Source organism: Tripterygium wilfordii, chromosome 12 (genome assembly GCF_013401445.1).
Source record: "Tripterygium wilfordii isolate XIE 37 chromosome 12, ASM1340144v1, whole genome shotgun sequence".
Classification (NCBI taxonomy): domain Eukaryota; kingdom Viridiplantae; phylum Streptophyta; class Magnoliopsida; order Celastrales; family Celastraceae; genus Tripterygium; species Tripterygium wilfordii.
Window position 1 is genome coordinate 4,428,540 of NC_052243.1, and position 22,654 is coordinate 4,451,193.

The 22,654-nt window shown below is 38.4% G+C and overlaps 2 protein-coding genes across 2 annotated transcripts in view; both read right to left on the reverse strand.

The window, feature by feature from the left end:
• The window catches only part of LOC120010982 (cytochrome P450 CYP82D47-like), a 44,462-nt gene that overhangs the window by 16,465 nt on the left and 5,343 nt on the right, over positions 1–22,654 (reverse strand). The window lies entirely within an intron of this gene.
• LOC120010983 (cytochrome P450 CYP82D47-like) lies at positions 7,512–9,994 on the reverse strand. Its single transcript, XM_038861969.1, has 2 exons — positions 8,940–9,994; positions 7,512–8,349 (listed from the first exon to the last, which is right to left on the reverse strand). Exons 1-2 carry the CDS (start codon positions 9,870–9,872, stop codon positions 7,717–7,719), a joined length of 1,566 nt encoding a protein of 521 aa, XP_038717897.1. The 5' UTR covers positions 9,873–9,994; the 3' UTR covers positions 7,512–7,716.

Consider the following 22,654-nt stretch of genomic DNA (forward strand, 5'->3'; position numbering starts at 1 on the left):
GTGTTCATAAGACGAATTTATTATGACTTTGGAAGTATGACTTTCTAAAACCAGCAAATATGACAAGACTCAACTAATGGCATGAGAATTGTTGTAACTCGAATTGTAGAGTACAAAAGTAAAGAGGTATACTCACTAATTGTCCGGATCGGAATGTCTTACAGCATCAATGCTTTTGGTTGTAATTGTTACAAGAACAAGTACACAATACCCACAGTACCGAACCCAAAATATTTCCTTTGCAAGATGGAAGTACCAAAGAAAAAAAATTTCTCATCATACAGAGAGTTCTTGTTTCTCTCTTTTATAACATGAAGACATGAGTTACCAAAGGTAACTGATGTTGGTTTTGTGCAGTTGTCTCCTAGACAACTGTTTACACAAAACTACCTATGGGTTGGGCTGGGCCTTGCCCTCATGGGCGGCCCAACCCTAGCCCAAAGTCTAACATCTCCCACTAGCCCGTGTAAGAGCTAGGCCTCTTTCTTCATGTATATCTCTCAAAACTTGCCCAAGGAATTCATCCAAGTGAACGGACCGTGCGACCTGAAGCACACGAGCAATGGGAGCTCCAATATAAACCAAACTTAAGGCCATATAGGAGACATCGACCTCTCAAAATCACTCCCGAAAGTGTACTTACATACCCTAAGTATTGTCAGCTACACATGATTGAGTATTATTCAATCCCTCAAGAATTGTATACTCAATCCACTCTTACAAATACAAGTACTCTAAATCATTTCAAACTCCTTTGAGTGAGACGATCCCGGCCAGTGAATACTAGTAACAGGTGTAGAACCAAAAACACCCTTTCTTTCGCCCTCTTATCATTCTGTTCTGAATCAACATGCTTTCCTAGGAGTCTACCTTTAGGTCGAATCATTCCATGACCATAGGATGCACTCTTAAAGTAGCAAGCATTAATCCATCACATCATGATACAGTCAAAAGTTCCAAAGGGTAATAATGATTGAGATCTTTTAAAGATCTCCTGGACTCACACAGTAAAGAAGCAGGTATCCATTCTTTACTTCCTGAATGATCGCTAGCACATGTAGTATGAAATACATGTTATGATGGAGCTTCTCATTTCTTATCCTCAGATAATGAGTGTATGTCATTGCTCTTCTCGTAAAAAGAAATACACCATACAAGCTTCAGTCTTGTCGCCAATTCACAGGCGCCAAACCTAAAATTCTCATCCGCACACTGTCAGCAGTGCCTGACGACTAATTTCAACTTGGCTTTCTACAAATAGACTCATGTCTGGTAGGGTGTCATTCATGTCGGTTCCCTAATTTTAGAACCTCATCTTTAACTTAACTAAGGCGACTCCATTTTAAATGGATTCGAATTATACTTGCTCCTACTGCGCCCAAGTCGCACACTAAGCACTCTAATTCAAATAGTCTCATCTCTACTCGCCCTCCTTGCGCTAGAGGCGATTGCTCGTATGAGTGAGCCAATCTATGTCTATTAACATACTTCATAAATTGTACTATCAATACTCACATTGTATGCCATAAATAAATATTGAATAATTTAATTCATTAAATGACATTCAAATATTATTCAATAGCTGCAAGTATTTACATGGTCCATTTAACACTTAACATCACAAATCACATTCTACGTAAGCCTAGGGATCTTACATGTTTGATAAATGTGTCCCTAGTTATTGGTTTGGTGAGTGGGTCAGCCACCATATCATGTGTAGAAATGTGTTTAAGGACCACTTCCTGTTTAGCAATTGTGTCTCTAATATAGTGATACCTCATCCTGATGTGTTTCGTCTTTCCATGATATTTGAGATCTTTGGCAACAGCCAATGCAGCAGTATTATCACAGAAAATTGTCAATGGTTCTGATGCTGATTTGATAATTTCCAAATGCTACATGAAACTTCTTAACCATACGGCATCTTGTGTTGCTGCGGAACAAGCTACGTACTCAGCCTCCATCGTGGATAAGGCTACACAGGATTGCTTCTTGCTACTTCATAGGATTGCACTACCATTAAGCAAGAAAGTATATCAAGAAGTTGATTTAGACTGATCTATTTCTCCTCCCCAATCAGCATCAAAATAACCGATCAGTCGCAAATCCTCCTTTCCTTGCTAACACAGCATGTAATCTGAAGCCCCTTTCAAATATCGTAGAATCCTTTTGACTGCTATCCAGTGCTTTTGACCAGGGTTCGATTGAAATCGACTAACCAACCCAACAACATAACATATGTCGGGACGTGTACACATCATTGCATACATCAAACTACCGACAACACTGGCATATGGTACTCTGGACATTTTTTTTATCTCTTCTAGAGTCTTGGGACACATATCACGACTTAGGCTGAAGTTCTTATCAACAGGGGTATCCATTGGCTTGCTATCTTGCATATGATAGCGCTCTAACATCTTTTTGATGTAAGTCTCTTGAGAAATTCCCAAAAGCCTTCTAGCGCGATCTCTTATGATCTTCACACCTAGCACGTAGCTAGCCTCACCCATGTCTTTCATTTCAAAGTTTGATGATAACCACTTTTTAGTGGCATCAATCAATTCTTTGTTATTCCCAGCCAATAAAATGTCGTCGACATACAAGGACAAAATTATGAAACCATTACTTGAACGTTTTAAATACACGCAATGGTCTTCTTCCATCATCGTAAAGCCATCCCTTTGGATTGCTTGATGAAACTTGATGTTCCATTGCCTAGATGCTTGTTTAAGACCATATATGGATCTATTTAGCTTACAAACTTTACGCTCTTGTCCTTTAGACTCAAAGCATAAAGGTTGATCCATATAGATTTCCTCATCTAGTTCTCCATTGAGAAATGCAGTTTTCACGTCCATCTGGTATAATTCTAAGTCCATGTGTACGACTATTGCTAGGACGAGACGAACTGAAGTTATTCTCACAACTGGTGAGAAAATATCTTCATAATCAATTCCCTCTTCTTGAGTGTATCCTTTTGCTACTAACCGAGCCTTATATCGTTCTATTGACCCATCTACCTTTCGTTTACTTTTTAGAATCCATTTATTTCCAATGGATTTTCGACTTGGCGGTAAATCAACCAAGTCCCAAACTTGATTAGTTTTCATAGACTCCATCTCTTCTTCCATAGCTTTAATCCATTCCTTAGCTTTAGGACCAGATAAAGCCTCATTAACTGTTTTTGGCTTTTCATCATCCTGTGGAGTAATCATGAATATTTCCCCCTCAATCTCAAATCGACGATGTGGGATTCGTTCACGAATACTTCGACGAGGTTGAGATTGCTCATGATCTTGCTCCATAGGAGTTTGATCAGGCATTACGTCACTCCCACTTTCCCTAGTAGGATTAAGAGTTTCCTTTAATCCCTCTTCTAGTAAAGGTGCGCCATGTTCTAGATTTTTCATTTCGTAAAATTGGAAATCTTTGTTAATCTCACCTCTCACAGGAAAGTCCTCTTCTAAGAATACAACATCACGGGACTCAATTTCTGTCACCTTCCTATCAGCTTCTTCACCAATAAATACGAATCCTTTAGAGTGAGAAGAGTATCGAATGAAGATACACTTTTTCCCTCTAGGACCAAGTTTCCCATGGTGATGAGAATTATTGTGAACATAAGCTGCACACCCCCAAGGATGTAAATTTTCTAAATTAGGTTTTTCACCATTGCATAATTCATATGGGATGGAGGGGATAGATTTAGAGGGCACATGGTTAAGAATGTAGGCAGCAGTCAATATTGCATCTCCCCAAAAGGAAATTGGTAAATTGGCTTGTGCCATTATTGACCAAACCATGTCTAATAGAGTCCTATTTCTTCTTTCTGCTACACCATTTTGTTGCGGAGTATAAGGAATAGTTAGCTGTCGAGCTATACCCCTTTCATCACAAAAATTTTTAAATTGATCAGACAGATATTCACGACCTCGATTTGTCCTTAAAGCTTTGATCTTTGTGTTTAATTGATTCTCCACCAAATTGGTGTATTGTTTGAAGTAGTCCAATGCTTCAGACTTGTGTGAGATCAGATAAACTTGACCAAAACGTGTGAAATCATCTATAAAAGTGATGAAATATACGACACTATGCCTTGCCCTTACATTCATTGGTCCACATATGTCAGAATGAATAAGCTGTAATGGACTATTGGCTCTCTTGGCTTTGCCAAATGGTAACCTAGTTGCTTTTCCAGCTAGGCAATGCTCACAAGTAGGCAACTCTACTTTGGCGAGAGATCCTAAGAGACCTACTCGAGCCAATCTATTTAATCGGTCTTGCCCAATATGTCCTAATCTAGCATGCCATAACATGCTCTCAATATTAGGAACAGAACTGGAACTTCCAACAACACAGATAGACGAATTATCATTTAGTACAATATTAGTGGTGTCTAACACCATAAAACATTCCATTACATAGACAGAACCATAATATACGTTGTCCAGAAATAATTTCACACAACCATTAGCAAAATTAAGAATAAAGCCTAGTTGTAGTAACACTAAAACAGAAACAAGATTTCGTCAAACTTCTGGAGCATAGAGTACATCATAGAGATAGAGTGTGCGACCTCCCCGTAGCTCTAGCTTACAGGTACCAATCCCAAGCATATTAGCGGAAGCATTATTTCCCATGTAAATACATCTACTCCCCTTCGAAATTCGTCGAAATTCTACGAAGGTTGTTCAGTCCCTTGCTATGTGGTCGGTTACTGCTGAGTCTACAATCCAATAAGAGACAGATTCAGCAAGCATTAAACAACTACTAACATATATGTTAGAGGTATTATTATGGTCAAACATTACCTTTGGCTCAGTGCAATCACGAGCAAAGTGACCTGGCTTGCCACAATTGAAACAATTTTTGTTTCTGCCTTTCTTGCCGCCGCGTTTCCCACGCTTGCGCTTGTGTCCACTATAACTGGCTTCTTTACCCTTCTTGCCCTTGTTAGGACCCTTACCCTTTCCCTTTGTGCGACCAGAGCCCGAAGCTCTTGAATCAGCCATGAAAAGCTCCTTAACAGGCTTTTCTGCAAGAAGACGATCTTCTTCAAGCTTAACATGACGAGCGACTTCATCAAATGTCTTGATGTTGTTATTGTGGGTAAGGTTAACACGCATGTGTTCCCAATTACTCGGCAAAGAGCGGATAACAGCTTGGACTTGCTGCTCGTCAGTCAATTCATGCCCAGCAACTCTCAATTCACTGATCATGTTGGACATGTTTGTCAGATGCTGCCTCATAGTCTGATTTGGGCGCTTCTTATATCCATCGAATTTGAGGGTTAACTGACGAAGTCTAGTAGTTGAGGTTCCCCCAAATTGAACCTTCACAGCATCCCAAACTGCTTGAGCTGAACGGTGCTTTTCAAAACGCAGCATCAAATCATTCTTCATGCTACTTAGCATCAAAATGAGAGCAACTCGATCTTTACGCTTGTAGGCATGGTATGCTTCCATATCACGCCTATGTTGAGCAGTATTTCCTTGCTCTGGTTCAGCCATTGGTTGTGTGATAGTTTCCAGCATGTCTTGCTCTTCCAGGAGATACTGAATCTTACGATGCCAAACATCATAATTCTTTTCATTCAGCTTGTCTCCCTGATTTAAGTCAGCGACGATACTTTTTGTTGCAACCATTTAAACTATACAGACACAAATTACCAACATTAGGAACTAGTACAATTTAAATTTTCAATAAATTTTACCACTTCGTTTTGAATCAAAAATAATAATCTAACTTATGTCACAGAAATGAAAAGAATGTAAGCATTTAATCAATTTCCATTAACAAAGTCCAATTACTATTTTTGATTTAAACAAGTGCAAAACATTTTCTAGTTATTAGTTTGATCTAATAACTCCCACTATTCAACAATATTTTTCATTCATGCAAATTAGATGTAATAAAAAAAATTCATAAATAATATGCCTTAGATAACAAATGTCCAATATGTACATCATAGACAAAATCCTAGTAATATTTACATGGAAAAATAAGAAGCAACATGAATCACATGCCAGGTACATAATCAGGATCATCACTAATGTTGTCAACATCCTCATCACTAGGTCCACCAAGCTCAAACTCCTCATACCACGGAATGAATCGAGCTGTAGGTTCTAAGTACCTAGCGCTTCGTCCAGTCCGACAAATATCCTTAGCCCTCAATTGACTTTCCCTCTCCAGCAGAATACTCTCAGCGAGAGAATTAAAGTCTAAAGTGCTAATCCTTTGCTTCAAAGCACGACGGACTGAATCCCAATCATCCGGTAGAGCATCAAGCACAATTTCCATTTGTTGCTCAATGAAGAACTCATGAACATTCCGATGCCATAAATTGTACATCCAATAGTACATATAATCAATATGCTGGGCAATAGTATGATGAGGATCCTTTTTATAAGCCAATAATCGAATAATTTGTTCTTTTGTATCCACTACAATCACAAATTTTCAATATATATAGTTAATTAATCATTTTATTAGTTAATTAACTCACAAATTAAGTTTCCAATCATAGGAAAATTTTCATTAACAAAATAGGAAATTTAGTTTAAAGTAAACAAAAATACAGCTGAAACGCGCTCTCACGCGTCACCATTTCACGGATGGCCTGATGAACAGCCGTGTCATTCACGTGCTCATTGCGTGTCTGGGAATTTTTTTTTTTTTAATAACTTTCCAGAAAATTTCGAAAATGCATAATAAATCATACAGTGATCAGAAAATTATGGTTAAATACCCATTGGAAAGCTAATTTCATGTGCTATCCAATAAACATAATTTCAGATCAAAAACTTGCAATCATTTTTCCATATTTTTCAGACAACTTTCAGGTTTCAACTTTCTTAGTGTGCATTTGCAATTTTCATGTTATACTTAAAAAAATAAAAAATATGCACACATTGGTTATCATCTTCCGAATAATACATAGATCATCAGAACTTGCGAAAAACATTCAGATTCAGGCATGCTCTGATACCAATGTTGTAACTCGAATTGTAGAGTACAAAAGTAAAGAGGTATACTCACTAATTGTCCTGATCGGAATGTCTTACAGCAATAATGCTTCTGGTTGTAATTGTTACAAGAACAAGTACACAATATCCACAGTACCGAACCCAAAATATTTCCTTTGCAAGATGGAAGTACGAAAGAAAAAAATTTTCTCATCATACAGAGAGTTCTTGTCTCCTAGACAACTATTTGCACAAAGCTACCTATGGGTTGGGCTGGGCCTTGCCCTCATGGGCGGCCCCATCCGAGCCCAATGTCTAACAAGAATTTCCAAATAGAGGTATCAAGAACCGGATAAACGGGGCATACTGGAAAAAGACAAGATCCTAAAAATGGCATAGAGCCAAAAAATGACAAATTAAGCTTATAAGTAAAGAAAATGCCAAATAGATAAGACTTATATGCTTTTGTGAGATGACATGTGTGCTAGAAATAAGTGCTTTGAAAACGAGTTTTTTTTTTTAACCAAAATGACATTTTTAATTAGTAATAGATATATATTTTGTCAGACAAAGAACGGATTACAACGATCAAGCATGAACCTCAAAGTTATGATCAAGAGGCTCTTGACCATTATACAACCAAAGATGAAGTAAGTTATTCGACACTCTACATTTGGTACAACACACTAATAACTATAAAGCTTTTATGCCTCTCCAATAAAAGCTTCATCACCATCAGTGAATCTTATAATGCTGCAATGTAAACCTTGGGTGGCAATCGGGGGGCGACCAGAACTTCAAGAGGGGTGGCTTTGAGGTTGGTCAGTCCAGGACTGCCACTCATATCAACTGGCTCATTGGAAGGAGTCGAAAACTGAAAGGCATGTAAGAAAGTAGCCAATGCGAGGTGCACCAGTTGCAGAGCAAATGATGTCCCTGGACATGCCCTTCTACCACTCCCAAATGGGATTAGTTCAAAATTCTGACCCCTCACTTCAACATCCTTGTGAGTTGTTAAAAATCTCTCAGGCCTGAATTCAAATGGGTCTGGCCACACTTTTGGGTCGGTTTGAATCTTCCACAGATTCACAATAAGCCAAGTCCCATTTGGGATTTTGTAATCAGAGAGAGTGCAGTCTTCCATGAATAGATGAGGGGCTGAAAGTGGTACTGATGGGTATAACCTTAATGTCTCTTTGACTATTGCTTGGAGATAGACCAGCTTGTTAATGTCTGAATCGCTTACTAGTCTTTCCTTTCCGACACAAATGTCCAGTTCTTCTTGAGCTTTTATTAACACATGGGGATTGTTTAGCAATAGTGCCAGTGCCCATGTCAAGGCAACCAAGGTGGTGTCACTACCTCCACCGATCATAGCCTGCGAAATGACAAAAAAGTACAAATTTATTGACAAAAAATTTGTCTTTGAAATCATTAATGCAGAATTTGGTTTTGTTTGTTTTCCATGTTTCTTGTTTTGTCTCAACTGGTTATTAGACCACTTGGGTGATAGCTTAGTAGTGAATATCTCTCGGATCAAATCGTATAGACTCGGAATATTCTAAGTTCTATTCACACTGTAATTATTGGGTTTTGACCCAACTTATCTTGTTGTCGATCAAGTGAAATACTTTTTGTATGATGTTAATCTCGATCGATTACCAAAAAAAAAAAAATTGGAAAAAATATTTGTGCAAATTTAAGTATACTAATTTGCTTGTTTAATGAAATTGAGGATGTTTTCTGATTTTTTTTCTTTCAAGTATAAAAGACCTCAAAGAAACCTATTTAGAGTATTGTTGTAACTCACATTTATTAACTCTTCTCGGCTCTCATTTACTCTACATCTTCCCCACCCCCACCATCACGGCATCACATAACCTTTTTTTTTTTACTTACAATCCAAGAAGGGCCTTAGAGATTTGTTGAAGTTTATCATGACTAACGATGTGAATGGAGAGAACTTACCAAGCATGTGGATTTAATGATCGTATCAACATCATAACCAGAAGTTGCAACATTCACATCATCAAGTACCGAAAGCATAACATCCATGAAGTCTTGTTCTCCTTCAACCTCTCCCAAATCCCTCTTCCTCTTATGCTCCTGTAACCATTGCCCAAGAAAACTGTCCAACTCTTCCGCAGTCTTCTTCATCGACTTCTCGTGTCCTCCGACGTCTAGCCACCCAAGAAAAGGAGCCGCATCCCTCAACACAAACATCCCCAAGTACTCAAATAACTGCCTCATCGCCTTTTTCATTCTATCATTCAAAGCACTTTTCTCAGAGTACTTTTGCCCTGCAACTAGCTTAAGAATAGTGTTTAAACTCATGTCCCCAAACCATTGCCTCATCTCAACCAATACCTGCTCCGACCCGCCATTCTTTTTCTCTTCCCAAACCCTGTACAGCTCCCTTAAAGAAGTCTCCACGTCGAGAATGAAAACATGTTTGAGTAGCTGAAGCCGGTGATTAGATAGTAGTTCTACCATAACAATCTTGCGCAACTCGCGCCAGTACGGGCCATAGGGAGCAAACGCAAACAAGACATAGTTGTAGCCCAAGAGCTTAGTTGACACAAATTTTGGCCGCGAGGCCACTACTGTGTCTTTGGCTGTGAATAATTCCCTTGCTACCTCTGATGAGCTGACCACCAGAGTTGGGTGCACACCTAACCGAATGCAATAGACAGGACCATACTTCTCGGCTAGAGCTCCTAGTGTTATGTGGGGTGGTTTGGGTCCTGAAAACAACTGTAGGTGGCCTAAAATAGGCCAACCACCGGCAGCTTTGGGAGCTTTCAGTCCCTTAGCAGCTCTGGCTCTTCGTCGTAGAAAGCAGTATAAAATGGCGATTAGAACAACTGTTGTAGTGCTGACATATGGAAGAAGAACATCCATTGTAGTTTAATTAGGTAAGTGAAAGAATAGAGCATGGGTTGCTAAAGCTGAAATACATATTCTGTATTTAAATGCGTGGAGGATGGGATACTATAGTTGTACGAGTAGTGTTAGGAATCTCATATAGTGGTAGCCTATGAGAGCGCAAGTCTCTTAAATGAAATTTTAAAACATTTTAACTTTCAAAATACATATTAAATTTAAAAAAAATTACATATTCAGAATCAGCGCATAAAACTCTTTCTAACAAGATCCATTATTGATGAGTTTTATCGGGTAAATCTTAATTCCGTTGTTTTTTTTCAATGAAATTTCAAAAACAAATCAATTCAGAATTAAAACAATAAATTCTAAACTGTGCTTTAAAAAACAATAGAATTTATATTAAAACAATAAATTTTGGAGAATGAATTATGGGATAAAAGAGTGTAAATAAAATTATTTTATTGATTAAATCAATGGAATAAACTTGTTAAGCTCCCATGAGCTACCAAACAGATGGACTACATGTCATTTTCGTAGCTGTATAGTGAAAACTTTTCTTTTTTGGTAACCGAGAAAGCTCCTAGCCCATCATACCCTTCGGATAGCTAAGTGGATCTAAAACTCGAGCAGTCAAAACAGCTTGTATCACGCCAAGTGGGCTTATACCTCGAGATGCCGGAATAGCCCACATCACACTAATGATAGGTAAGACTGAGCGAAACCCATGCGGTTGAAAATAGTGCTCCTAACCCCTCCTCAGAATTGGACGTAAAGCCCACGAGACCAGGGAAATACTCCCATCTTGTTCGAACTATCGACATTACTATTCAAAGCCTAGAGATATAATTGACTGAGTTATTGCTAACTTGTTGTAGAGTAACTCATTAACCAAAGTTAATTGAAAACAAGTTTGCCTACGTTTGCATTGAAAAAAAAAAAAAAAACTGGAATTATTGATAGTGTTTGATTCAAAGTTTATTTGATCACAAATAAAATTTATTTTTCTTACATCAGAAAAATAAATTTTATGAGAAGGACAAAAAGTAGATAGAAGAAAATTCTCTACGTGGTGGGAATTGCCACAACCAAGCATTAACGGGCACCATAATCAACAGAGCATGACATGAGTGTGGTCCTGTTCGTCCAAGGGAACACTCTTTTGTCCTCTGTACCATCTGGAGTCATCTTCTGCTTTTGTACTATTTATGGCAGTTGTCTCTTATCTTCCTCTTGTATTCTATTTAGCTCTTCCTTGTAGCTGCTAAGGCAGATGACCATTGAAGAAGAAACTATGTAGTCTTACGGGGCATTTGGTTGCTAATCCAATGAGTGTGAGTGTCAGACGAGCCTGAGGTGAGTGTGAGATGAATGTTACCATGTTGGTATGAAATGAAGAGTGAGCTGAGTGGTAGAATTTTATTTGTACAATTTTCATACTACCCAATTTTTTGTACATAAAAATAAGAATAGATTAATTTAATTAATGGTTATGATTACTTTTTAATAAGGGGTATAATAGTCTTTTGAGTATCAAATTTATTCTCCCATGTGGAGATTAGTCAATCTCACCATTTTAGTGAGTTTGGCTAATCTCCATAAGGAGGGAATGAGGGAGGAATGAGCTAGTTGTTTGAAGTTCTATGTAATATCTATAGAAGATTTGCCTCAGTATTTGACGTTCTTACATTCTATGGTGTCACTCTGGTTATCTGCATGCCACATTCCAAGTCTGCTCTCTATAATTGTCTCACAGGAAGCCAGTTCCTATGGAAACTGCACCAATGATTGATGCAGAGCGTGCTTAAACAAAAGGGGAAATTCGAAATACGATAGCAATGTCTACTAGCTTCAATCAGTCGAACAGAGTAGGGAAAATATAAATTCTTCAATTTAATTATAATTGTCAAAAACTACTCAAATAAACCGTTTTAACATACCATTTATATTTAATTTACAGACCTCTTGATAACCTAATTAAATAATAGCTTTCCTAATATTGGAATTAATAATTCATCAATTTCCAAATCAGTGGAATTCAAATTTAAATCTTCCCCTTTTTAGTTGTTGATGATAATTCATCCCGATTATCCTTCCACTCTTCTAAATAATAAATTAGTTGACATGCATCGAAATTGTGAATTCATAATGTTGACTCCTACCACGTTGAATCAGAATTTATGACTTTTCTTTTCTCCCCTTGTGCCCCTATCGTCAAAAGGGTTAGCGAAGTTTTCGTTAGATGTGGCCTCATTTACTTCCTATGGATTCGGTGGCCGATTTTATTGTGCTATTAGCGTGTCCTCAAGCTGTTGTACTAACAACTCCATGAGTCATTTTGCCAACAACATTATCTGCCTCGTCAATCATGCTTCCAATTTTCATGCCATATGTTCGTAACATTGATCTTGGACGGAATCCTCCCTTGCATGCACCTCCCCTAAAGTCGAATGCCTTTTGGCTGTTTGTCTCCTTGGCGGCATGATTTAGAAACGTGCTTCAACTCCAATACCACTTGTCAATCCCAATCTAAATAGAACTCGTCCAAGAATGCTTGATTGGGACAACTAATTGAAATGTTTATACGAAATTCAAAGTTATCAAAGATTGAATTGGAAAAGATTTGTGGTGTATGCTTACAAAAAAGTTGTGGTTGATAATAAGAGTTTGGACATGACAATTGTCTATAAAGACTTTCTGGCGACAAGTTCCATCCCAACTTGTAGGGAAATTGGATGATATTTTCCTAAATCAAGATTCTAATAAAGGTAATATCATAACCAAAGTAGATTTTTTTAGCCCTCAAAAGTCCTTATATGGAAATTGGATCGTCCAATGATATTTCATAAACCTTGATTATAAATATAAGCAACCTCTCTTAGATTCTTTCAAGTAGCATACCCAGAGTAGATGTATTTAGCCTTTAAAAGTCGTTATAGGGAAATTGGATCGTCCAATGATACTTCCTAAATCAAGATTATAAAGATAAGCAAGTGCCTTGATGGAGACATTGGGTAAAAATCAAGATAAGGTACGTAGCTCTCTTTGATTCTTCCAATGGTCCAGGCCTCAAGTCATATTCAAGAACAGGAACTGAAACTTTCTTAGGGCTTTAACCCAATTACAAATTCAGCAATGATGTATTGTCTTCTGCGCCATGGTAGAGCGAAAATATATCTGCCGACATGATGCAAGACTACTGGCAATTAATTGGGATAGGGGAGGGGCACTGGAATGATTTCAGCTGAAATCATTGAAATCTGTACATCTAAATCGTTGGTTCATGATGTCATTTAGGTGTCTAGTTTACAGCACAAGATGTATCCAATGCATCCAAAAGTTTAGATCTACAATTTCAATTGAAATCATTCCAGCATCCCCTATCCCCAATTAATTACAAGACAAACCGGCTAGAAGGATTGAAAATTCATATTATCATAATTGTTCAAAACTTGACAGGGAGACTTGTTTCGACGTGGTTGTTAGAATTATTGGCTATGCCATTAGCTCCACTTTAATAGTCAAATTTCATTTTTAATACCTCAAATGAGTTTTTTTTTTTTTTTTTTTTAGGATTTTGAGTATTTTCATAATTTCACATTTTTTGCGTTTTCATTTCATTTAGTATTGTAGCCACCTCAAGGCTCATTATCGTTTGTTTTTGATGAAATTAATCAACACTTGAGAATTGAGAGTGTTTTTTTTTGTCTTTTCTTTATGGTCGATTACAGTGTTGTTTCTCTAGGTTTAACGTTGGTTATCCTTAATTATTTATTTTTCTAGATTTAAAGTTGGTTAGCCTTAATCGTTTGTAATCTCTCAAGAAGATCATAGTGGACAATTGTTGGACGTAGGTTATCAAATTGAGGTCAAACCAAGGTAATTTTCATGTGTTCTTTATTTCTAAGAATTTTCTCTATTTTGCTTGATTTCTTTAGGATTGCTTGCAACTACTGGATTGTTTGCTTGAATTACTTTCTAGACTGATGTTATTCCGCTGATTTCACTGCATTTAAAATACACCAACACTAACTCTATATATCTCGCCATTGATGGGTCTTAGAGTTGATTGCATACGTAAGTGATTCCAACATACATGCACTCATAAATGAAGATGAATTAGGGGATTCTTGTAGGGAGAGTCTTAAACTATATGGGGGTTCAATCTTGTGAAGCTATTTTAATTTGTGTACCCTAGTATCAAGAATTCGAGCAAGTGTGACGGAGAAGATGAATTAGGGGAAGGCATATGAAAGTATGCTGCTTTGGTGAACTCGATACAATTATTGATTGTACTAACTAGAGCATGGAGACACAAATGAAGATGATCTAGATGATAAACTTGAACTCAAGAGGAAAACAAATATATATCACTCGGACACATGATTCCACACAATCCAAAGAGGAAAACAGTCAAAGCCTAATTACGCAGTAATACTGGATAGCCAGTGGAACATACCAATTGTAATAACCAACAAGGTCAAGCAACCATGATCAACTATGCTATGCTACATACGTGTGAAGATAAAAGGAGTTACAAGGTGGATAGGAGAGATAAGGAAGTCACACGTATAGACAGTTCAAACAAACTTAGTAAATGGATTGGCTCAAGCAAGACTCACCCATGTCAAGTGATAGCTTCATCTCAACAAAATGGTTCAGATAAGGAGGAAGACCTTGATCAAATACTATCCTCGGTTGAGACACGGTCATCACACTCAAAGCGCTCAAACAAATCAAGTGATAAGACTAGCAATATCAACAAGTCTCACTACACGCATGGGATCATCCAGTATATTGAACCAACTCTATCCTTGTGTGTTGTCTCTTAACGTGATAGACTTGCTATCTCATAAAGGATCTATCTCATGAAAGTCTGTTAAAGTACTGTGTATATAGTGAGTGATTGTATAAGCTTAGATATTAACGTTGATCATTAATAAAATTCATTTTGAAGTTTATCTCTGTTACTCTCATACAGCTTATTCTCTTTTTCTTGGTATCAGAGGAGTGATCTTCTTCCTCACACGATCTTCAATTATTATTATTTTTTTCTCATACCAAACACCAATTCACACAGCCAAACAAACGTATCAGACATGGCAACCCACAATCTCAATATCAGCAATTTCATTACTCAACACTTAGATTCCTCCAACTATCCAGCATGGAGAGAACAAGCTTTGGCCCTAGCAGAGAGCCAAGAGCTTGTTGATCATCTTACAAGCGATGGACCACCACAAACAATCACAGTCAAAAAAACTTCAGTCAAAGAGGATGGTAACACTGAAGAATCAATCACCACACAAGAATCCAATCCAGAATTCGCCACATGGAAAAAAGCTGACCGTACTCTACGAGGTTGGCTCATTGCAACTCTCACCAAGGAAGCCCTTGGACTGGTTATAGGGCAGGAAACCAGTCGCTCTGTATGGACATCCTTAAAAAATGCGTATGCACAAGATTCTCAGGAACGTGAGATCTCATTACGTCATCAGTTGTCATTTCTTCGTAAGAGTGAGTCCACACCAACCTCAGAACACATTCAATCCTTTAAGTCAATATGTGATAGTCTCACAGCAATTGGCAAGCCGGTTCCTGACTCTGACAAGGTCTTCTACTTACTTACAAGTTTGGGACCAAACTATAGACAATTTGTCACGTCTATGATGAGGCCACCACGCCCAACTTATGCAGAACTAGTCTCACAATTACAATGCCACGATCAGTGGAATGCGTTGGTACCTGAAAACAATGTAAGTACCCTAGATCCATTAAATGGCTCAAATGCATCTTATGCTTTTATTGGACAGAAACAACAAGGCAAACATTTTGGAAGACAAACACGTGGAGAAAAAAACTTGTCCTCACCATTTACAAGCAATGGCCGTGGCTTCCAAGCCCAAGGAGGACAACATGGAAATCATACTTCACATATAAACAACGGATCCCGCAGACCAGCTCCTCCAGGATGTCGACGTATGACTCCCAATGAAAGAGAAATGTATCTGAATGAGGTATGTACTCACTGCAAAGGAGTGGGTCACATTGCCAAAATCTGTTGGTGGCTCCAACGTGCAAAACAACAACAGCCAGAGGAAATTCCGCATGCACTTGCTGCACTCACGCTTGACAACACCATTTCAGAAACAGAATGGACAGCTGACACAGGTGCATCAAACCACATGACAGGTAACAAAAATTTGTTGAAAAATTGTCATCAATATCATGGTTTTGATAACGTGTTTGTAGGAGATGGAGCCCCTCTACCAATTAAAGGAATAGGCGAAGCACAAATAAAAGAAAAAAATTTTGACTTAACATTAACGGATGTTCTACATGTCCCAGCTCTAAAGAAAAATTTACTTTCTGTGAGTCAATTAACTTCTCAATTTCCACTAAATCTTGAGTTTTCTAATGATGGGTTTTGTGTTAAGGAACGAGAAACAGGACAACAGGTGATTACAGGAGCACGCAAGGGTGACTTGTATGTTTTACACAACCCACCGGAGGCTCATTTTTTGAATCGATTTAAGTCTGGGACACCAGATTTATGGCATCAAAGATTGGGTCACCCCCAAGTGGGTACTTTGCTTTTGCTTAAAAATAAAGGGTTCATTAATGTTCTAGGTTCCAATAAATCACATTTGTTTTGTGATAGCTGTCAGCTAGGGAAGCTTAGTAAGCTACCTTTTAGTTGTTCTAAACATTCAAGCACTAATATATTTGAGAAATTTTTTTGTGATTTGTGGGGTCCCGCACCTGTAACATCTTTGGGTAATTTTCGATATTATGCATGCTTAGTAGATGATTTTTCTCGATATTCATGGATAATTCCTCTCAAGACAAAAAATGACTTTGTTGATGCTTACTTTGCCTTTGAAAAATATATTGAGCGTCAATTTAACAAAAAAATCCGGATTTTTCACTCGGATGGTGGTGGTGAATTTGTTAACAATAAATTAGGATCTCATTTTAGATCACAGGGAATTATCCATCATCTATCATGCCCATATACCCCTGAGCAATCCGGAATGGTTGAACGACGACACCGCACAATAAGGGAGCTTGGCATGACAATGCTCTTTCATAGTGGTCTTCCTTTAAATCTTTGGGTTGAGGCTTTCAGCACAGCTACATTTTTGATCAATAGATTGCCCTCATCTGGTATAAATTTCCAAACTCCATATTTTAAATTGCTTGGTACTCATCCGGATTACTCATCTCTTCGTGTATTTGGCTCCAAGTGTTTTCCATACACTTGGGATAGAAAAATGAACAAGTTTGATCCTAAGAGTATTCTTTGTGTTTTTGTAGGGTACAGCTTACAACACAAGGGATACAAATGCTACCATCCTCCAAGTAAAAAATTTTTGATCTCACGTCATGTTGTATTTGATGAATCTTGCTTCCCTTACAAAAACAAAGGCCTCACCTATCCACCACCATCTCCATCTAGGATAGACTTCATTTTTGATAACTGGTTGCATGACTTATCTTCCGAGAATCCTCATACAATTGCTACATCACCTTATTCTTCTCCATTACATCTCTCGGCATCTCACACACCAGCTAACTCACACCAGCCAACTGCAGCCAAACCAGTCGACTCCCATACACTGTCTGCAGCAGACCCGTTAGTCACTTCATCACTTGAGGCACCAGCCGCAACACAAGCAGCAGAAACACTTGAAGAGTATGATGCCCATACACCCGAACATGCGCCCATACCAGCTGCAGCAGAAGCAATTGAACAGCATGATGCACACCTACCAGCTGTACCACGGGCATTGGAAGATATACCTGATGATGTTGCAATTGCTCATGTGCCCACTCCACCTGTTCAGTTTCTACAGCCACGGGCATTGGAAGATTCATGTCCAACAATGCCGTCATCATCAGCGCTGTCTATCCAGGAGTTTTCTATACCCGTGTCTTCTGATTCCAATATGCCATCTTCTGTTGATGACACTAACTTTGTCTCCTCTCCATTGCAGCTACAAGAAGAATCTCAGCCACATCATTCAATGATAACCCGTGCAAGAGATGGCATCTTCAAACCAAATCCCAAGTATGCTTTGAATGTTACTACTTTAAATATACCAAGGGAACCAACCTCTGTTCGATCTGCACTTACTCATGATGGTTGGCGTCAAGCCATGACCGAGGAACTACATGCGCTGCATGATAATGGCACCTGGACATTAGTACCCCGCACACCTAAATTGCATGTGATTGGCTCTAAATGGGTATTCAAAGCCAAACTAAAGGCTGATGGGACACTAGACAGACTCAAGGCTCGTCTAGTTGCCAAAGGATATCATCAAGTTGATGGGATAGACTTCACAGAAACCTTTTCACCAGTCATTAAACCAGGAACCATTCGAATGGTAATTACTGTTGCTCTAGTTCGGAATTGGCAAATTCGGCAATTAGACGTTAAAAATGCTTTCCTACATGGCTATATCACTGAGGACATCTACATGGACCAACCTCCTGGAATGAAGGACCCCCAACACCCTAATCATGTTTGCAAACTCAACAAGGCACTCTATGGACTCAAACAAGCACCACGGGCTTGGTTTGACCGTTTCAGTACTTTTCTATGTCACTTTGGTTTTCATTGCAGCTTGGTGGATCCTTCACTTTTTATCTTTAACTCTGGCAATGATATACTAATCCTGCTTCTTTATGTTGATGATATGCTTCTCACAGGTTCCAGTATCCAGTTGATTGATAGATTCATCAATATTCTCAGCAAAGAATTTGCCATGAAGGATCTTGGCCCTCTACATCATTTTTTAGGGGTTGAAGTCACTCAAACTAGCTCCGGGTTACACCTTTCACAAACTCATTATGCTCTAACTATTCTAGAGAAAACTAGTATGAGTGAGTGCAAACCAATGACTACCCCGATTGAATCCAAAACCAAAGATCCTGTCAAAACCGTAGCCATTGATGACCCTTCTTTCTTCCGTAGCATTGTAGGTGCATTACAATATTTAACACTTACCCGCCCAGACATTTCATACAGTGTTAACTACATCTCACAATTTATGCATGCACCAACGGAAACACATCTAAAAATGGCACGTCGTATTCTTCGCTATATAAAAGGAACCATACATCTTGGTTTACATTTTATCTCCAACACTACACTTGATCTCTGTGTTTTTTCTGATGCAGACTGGGCAGGGTGTCCTTCCACACGCCGATCAACAACCGGGTATTGCACATATCTTGGCAGCAATCTAATTTCTTGGTGTTCAAAAAAACAAAAAACTGTTGCTCGATCAAGTACGGAAGCTGAGTATAGAGCTATGGCTCATGCTACTGCAGAACTCACCTGGCTTACTTTCCTCATGAAAGATCTTTGTGTTCCTGTGTGTTCCACTCCAGTCTTACACTGTGACAATTTGAGTGCCCTTTATATGACTATCAACCCGGTCTTCCATGCACGAACGAAGCACATTGAGCTGGACTATCATTTTGTACGTGAGCGAGTTGCGCTTGGCCAACTCATTACTAAGTATGTTCCAACCACTGACCAAGTAGCAGACATCTTCACCAAACCGATGTCCAAGGCCACCCTTCTTTACTTTCGACCCAAACTATGTCTCGAGCCTCGCCATGGTTTGCGGGAGGGTAATAACCAACAAGGTCAAGCAACCATGATCAACTATGCTATGCTACATACGTGTGAAGATAAAAGGAGTTACAAGGTGGATAGGAGAGATAAGGAAGTCACACGTATAGACAGTTCAAACAAACTTAGTAAATGGATTGGCTCAAGCAAGACTCACCCATGTCAAGTGATAGCTTCATCTCAACAAAATGGTTCAGATAAGGAGGAAGACCTTGATCAAATACTATCCTCGGTTGAGACACGGTCATCACACTCAAAGCGCTCAAACAAATCAAGTGATAAGACTAGCAATATCAACAAGTCTCACTACACGCATGGGATCATCCAGTATATTGAACCAACTCTATCCTTGTGTGTTGTCTCTTAACGTGATAGACTTGCTATCTCATAAAGGATCTATCTCATGAAAGTCTGTTAAAGTACTGTGTATATAGTGAGTGATTGTATAAGCTTAGATATTAACGTTGATCATTAATAAAATTCATTTTGAAGTTTATCTCTGTTACTCTCATACAGCTTATTCTCTTTTTCAAATTGAACCCAAATTAAACTTGGCCTTAGCGACAGCTCCTGCGAGGCAATTCATTTTACGATCTTATCCATACGTTGGAAGACAAGCGAGGAGGATTGATCATGACTTAGTGTTAAATAAAGTGACTCATATGAGAAGAATTGCTTTACACTTTGAGAATTCTAGAAAAGGAAAAGTTGTACGAGAAGGGAGCGGAACGTACCAATCTAGCATTTGTCAAATATGGGTACTTATATGACATTTACTATCTATTATATTAGCAGCCTCTGACACCACTAAGACTACTCACTTGGACTCTATCACTACTACTCAACCACCCTGACGTTCTGAAGAAGATCCAGCAAGAGTTGGATGCGCACATTGGTACACAAACACTAGTGAATGAATCAGATGTCAAATCTTTTGTCTATCTTGAAGCTGTTATAAAGAAAACATTACGACTATACCCTCCAGGTCCATTCAGGTTACCACACGAGTCAATGGAGGACTGTCCGGTGTCCGGTTACCATGTCGCAAAAGGGAATAGGATTCTCTTTTTACCTCTGGAAGATTCAACAAGACCCAGACGTACGTGTGGGAGAATCCTTGGGAGTTCAAGCCAGAGATATTTCTGACAAGACATGAAGAGGTTGATGTTAGGGGGACGTCATTTTGAGTATTTACCATTTGGGAGTGGTAGAAGAATGTGTCCTGGTGTGTCTTTTGCCTTTCAAGTCTTGATGCTTACACTTGCTAATATGCTTCATGGGTTTGATTTTGCATCTCCAAATAGTGATATGTAGGGACGGAACTCGGAAGTGTGTGAGGGCTAGGGTGGGCTCCACCCCACTCTAACTTTTTTTTTAAAAAAACATCTATATATATAATTAATTTTTTTTTTCTTATAATACATATTTAGCCCACATCAGATCAAACCCACACAATACCATTATCATTCAGCCCAATACAAAACTAAAAATCCCAACCAAGTGACCCAACGCCCAACAACAAGCCCAATGCAAATCAACCCAAGTGACCACACTCCCACAACCATTAGAGTACAAAGACTTCCTTTTTCGTTAGGATTCCCTCATCTCTAATGCACAATCAAGTCTCATTCAAAGAAGGGAAAGAAAGCCTGCGGCAGCTTCTTGGGTTTTCTAGCCTTTTGATTTTGAAGCTTTGTGAGTTAGTGAGTGATTTTGATTTTGAAGCATGCTTGGGACTTGGGAGCTTCTTGGATTTTGTGGCATTGTCGCTTTGCACTTTCACTGATTGAAAGAGTAAGGTTAGATGGTCTAACACTCTAACTGATCTCATTTTCTATTCTACTTTCAGAGTTTTAATTAATTATTGAGTTGGTATATTGGAGAACTTTATAACCAGTTTTTATGTTTCTTCATGATGCTGGAAAAGAAAATGAAAAATTTTAGTTCAAATCAAGTGATTTTTTTTTTCAATCAAGTAATAATCATGTTGCATAAGGTGTTAGTCTAGCCCACCCTAAAGAAAATTCCTGGTTCCGCACTTGGTGATATGGCTGAAGTTATTGGATTCGTCACTCTCCAAGCAAAACGCCACTTGAAGCCCTAATTATTCCACGCCTTTCAGGTCATCTCTATATTATGGGGTGAATCGGAATAGCAATAATACTAGTTGGTGAATTATATATGTCGACTTTGCTTGGTGGATTCCATGTTACGTAAATAATAATATATGATACTTATTGTCGTCGAATCTATACCTACAAATGGAAAGATATATATTTTAGTTTGAGAGATAACAGACAGCGAGAAGCAGGGAACACATAGAAACAACAATTTGCAAAAATCATTATCTAAACTATCGAGGTCTTGTGCCGGTCACGTGCCCCATTTTTTGGTCGTGACACATAATTTGTTGGGATGTAATTCAGTAGTAGTTGTTCCATTAATTGTAAATGTAAAACTTCACAAGGAAGATGGGTCAGAGAAAGCAAATGCATTTATATTATTAGACTTTAAAATTATAATTAAGTTTATAGGAGTTTGGTGGGTAGCTTGCTATACACACTAGAACAGACATCATGTTTCCTACAAGTCTACCATCAAGGTTCATGCGAGACCCTATCCAATTACATCTTGGTGCTGCTAAAAGACTGATGAGATACCTCCAGGGAAATCTTGATTATGGAGTTATGTATGAAGCTGGAAAGAAATTTAATTTGCCTAGTTTTTGTGCCTTATCTTCTACAGAGGCTGAATATGTAGCAGTTTCTAAGGCTGCCATGGGTGAGAAGATTTCTGGAGAACATTGGGGATATTTTAGCTGGTTCGACTGAGCTAGATTCTGTGTGATAGTAAATCTACGATAGCAATTGCTAAAAACTCAGTCGACCACAATCTAACAAAACATATTGCAATCAAGTATCAATTTGGTAGAGATGTTATTAAAGATCGAATTATCAAGTTGGGGCACTGTAGAACTCAAGAGCGCGCAACTGGCAAACATCTTCACCAAAGCCGTACCAATTTAGGGGGAGTGTTGAATGAATTGCCTCGTATGTATTTATCTATTTTATCTCCACTTTGTAATGTTGTCAGGTCCTTTATGTCTTTATTCCTCAGGGCCTCTCTAGTCTTCTACTATCTAGTATCTCCTGTG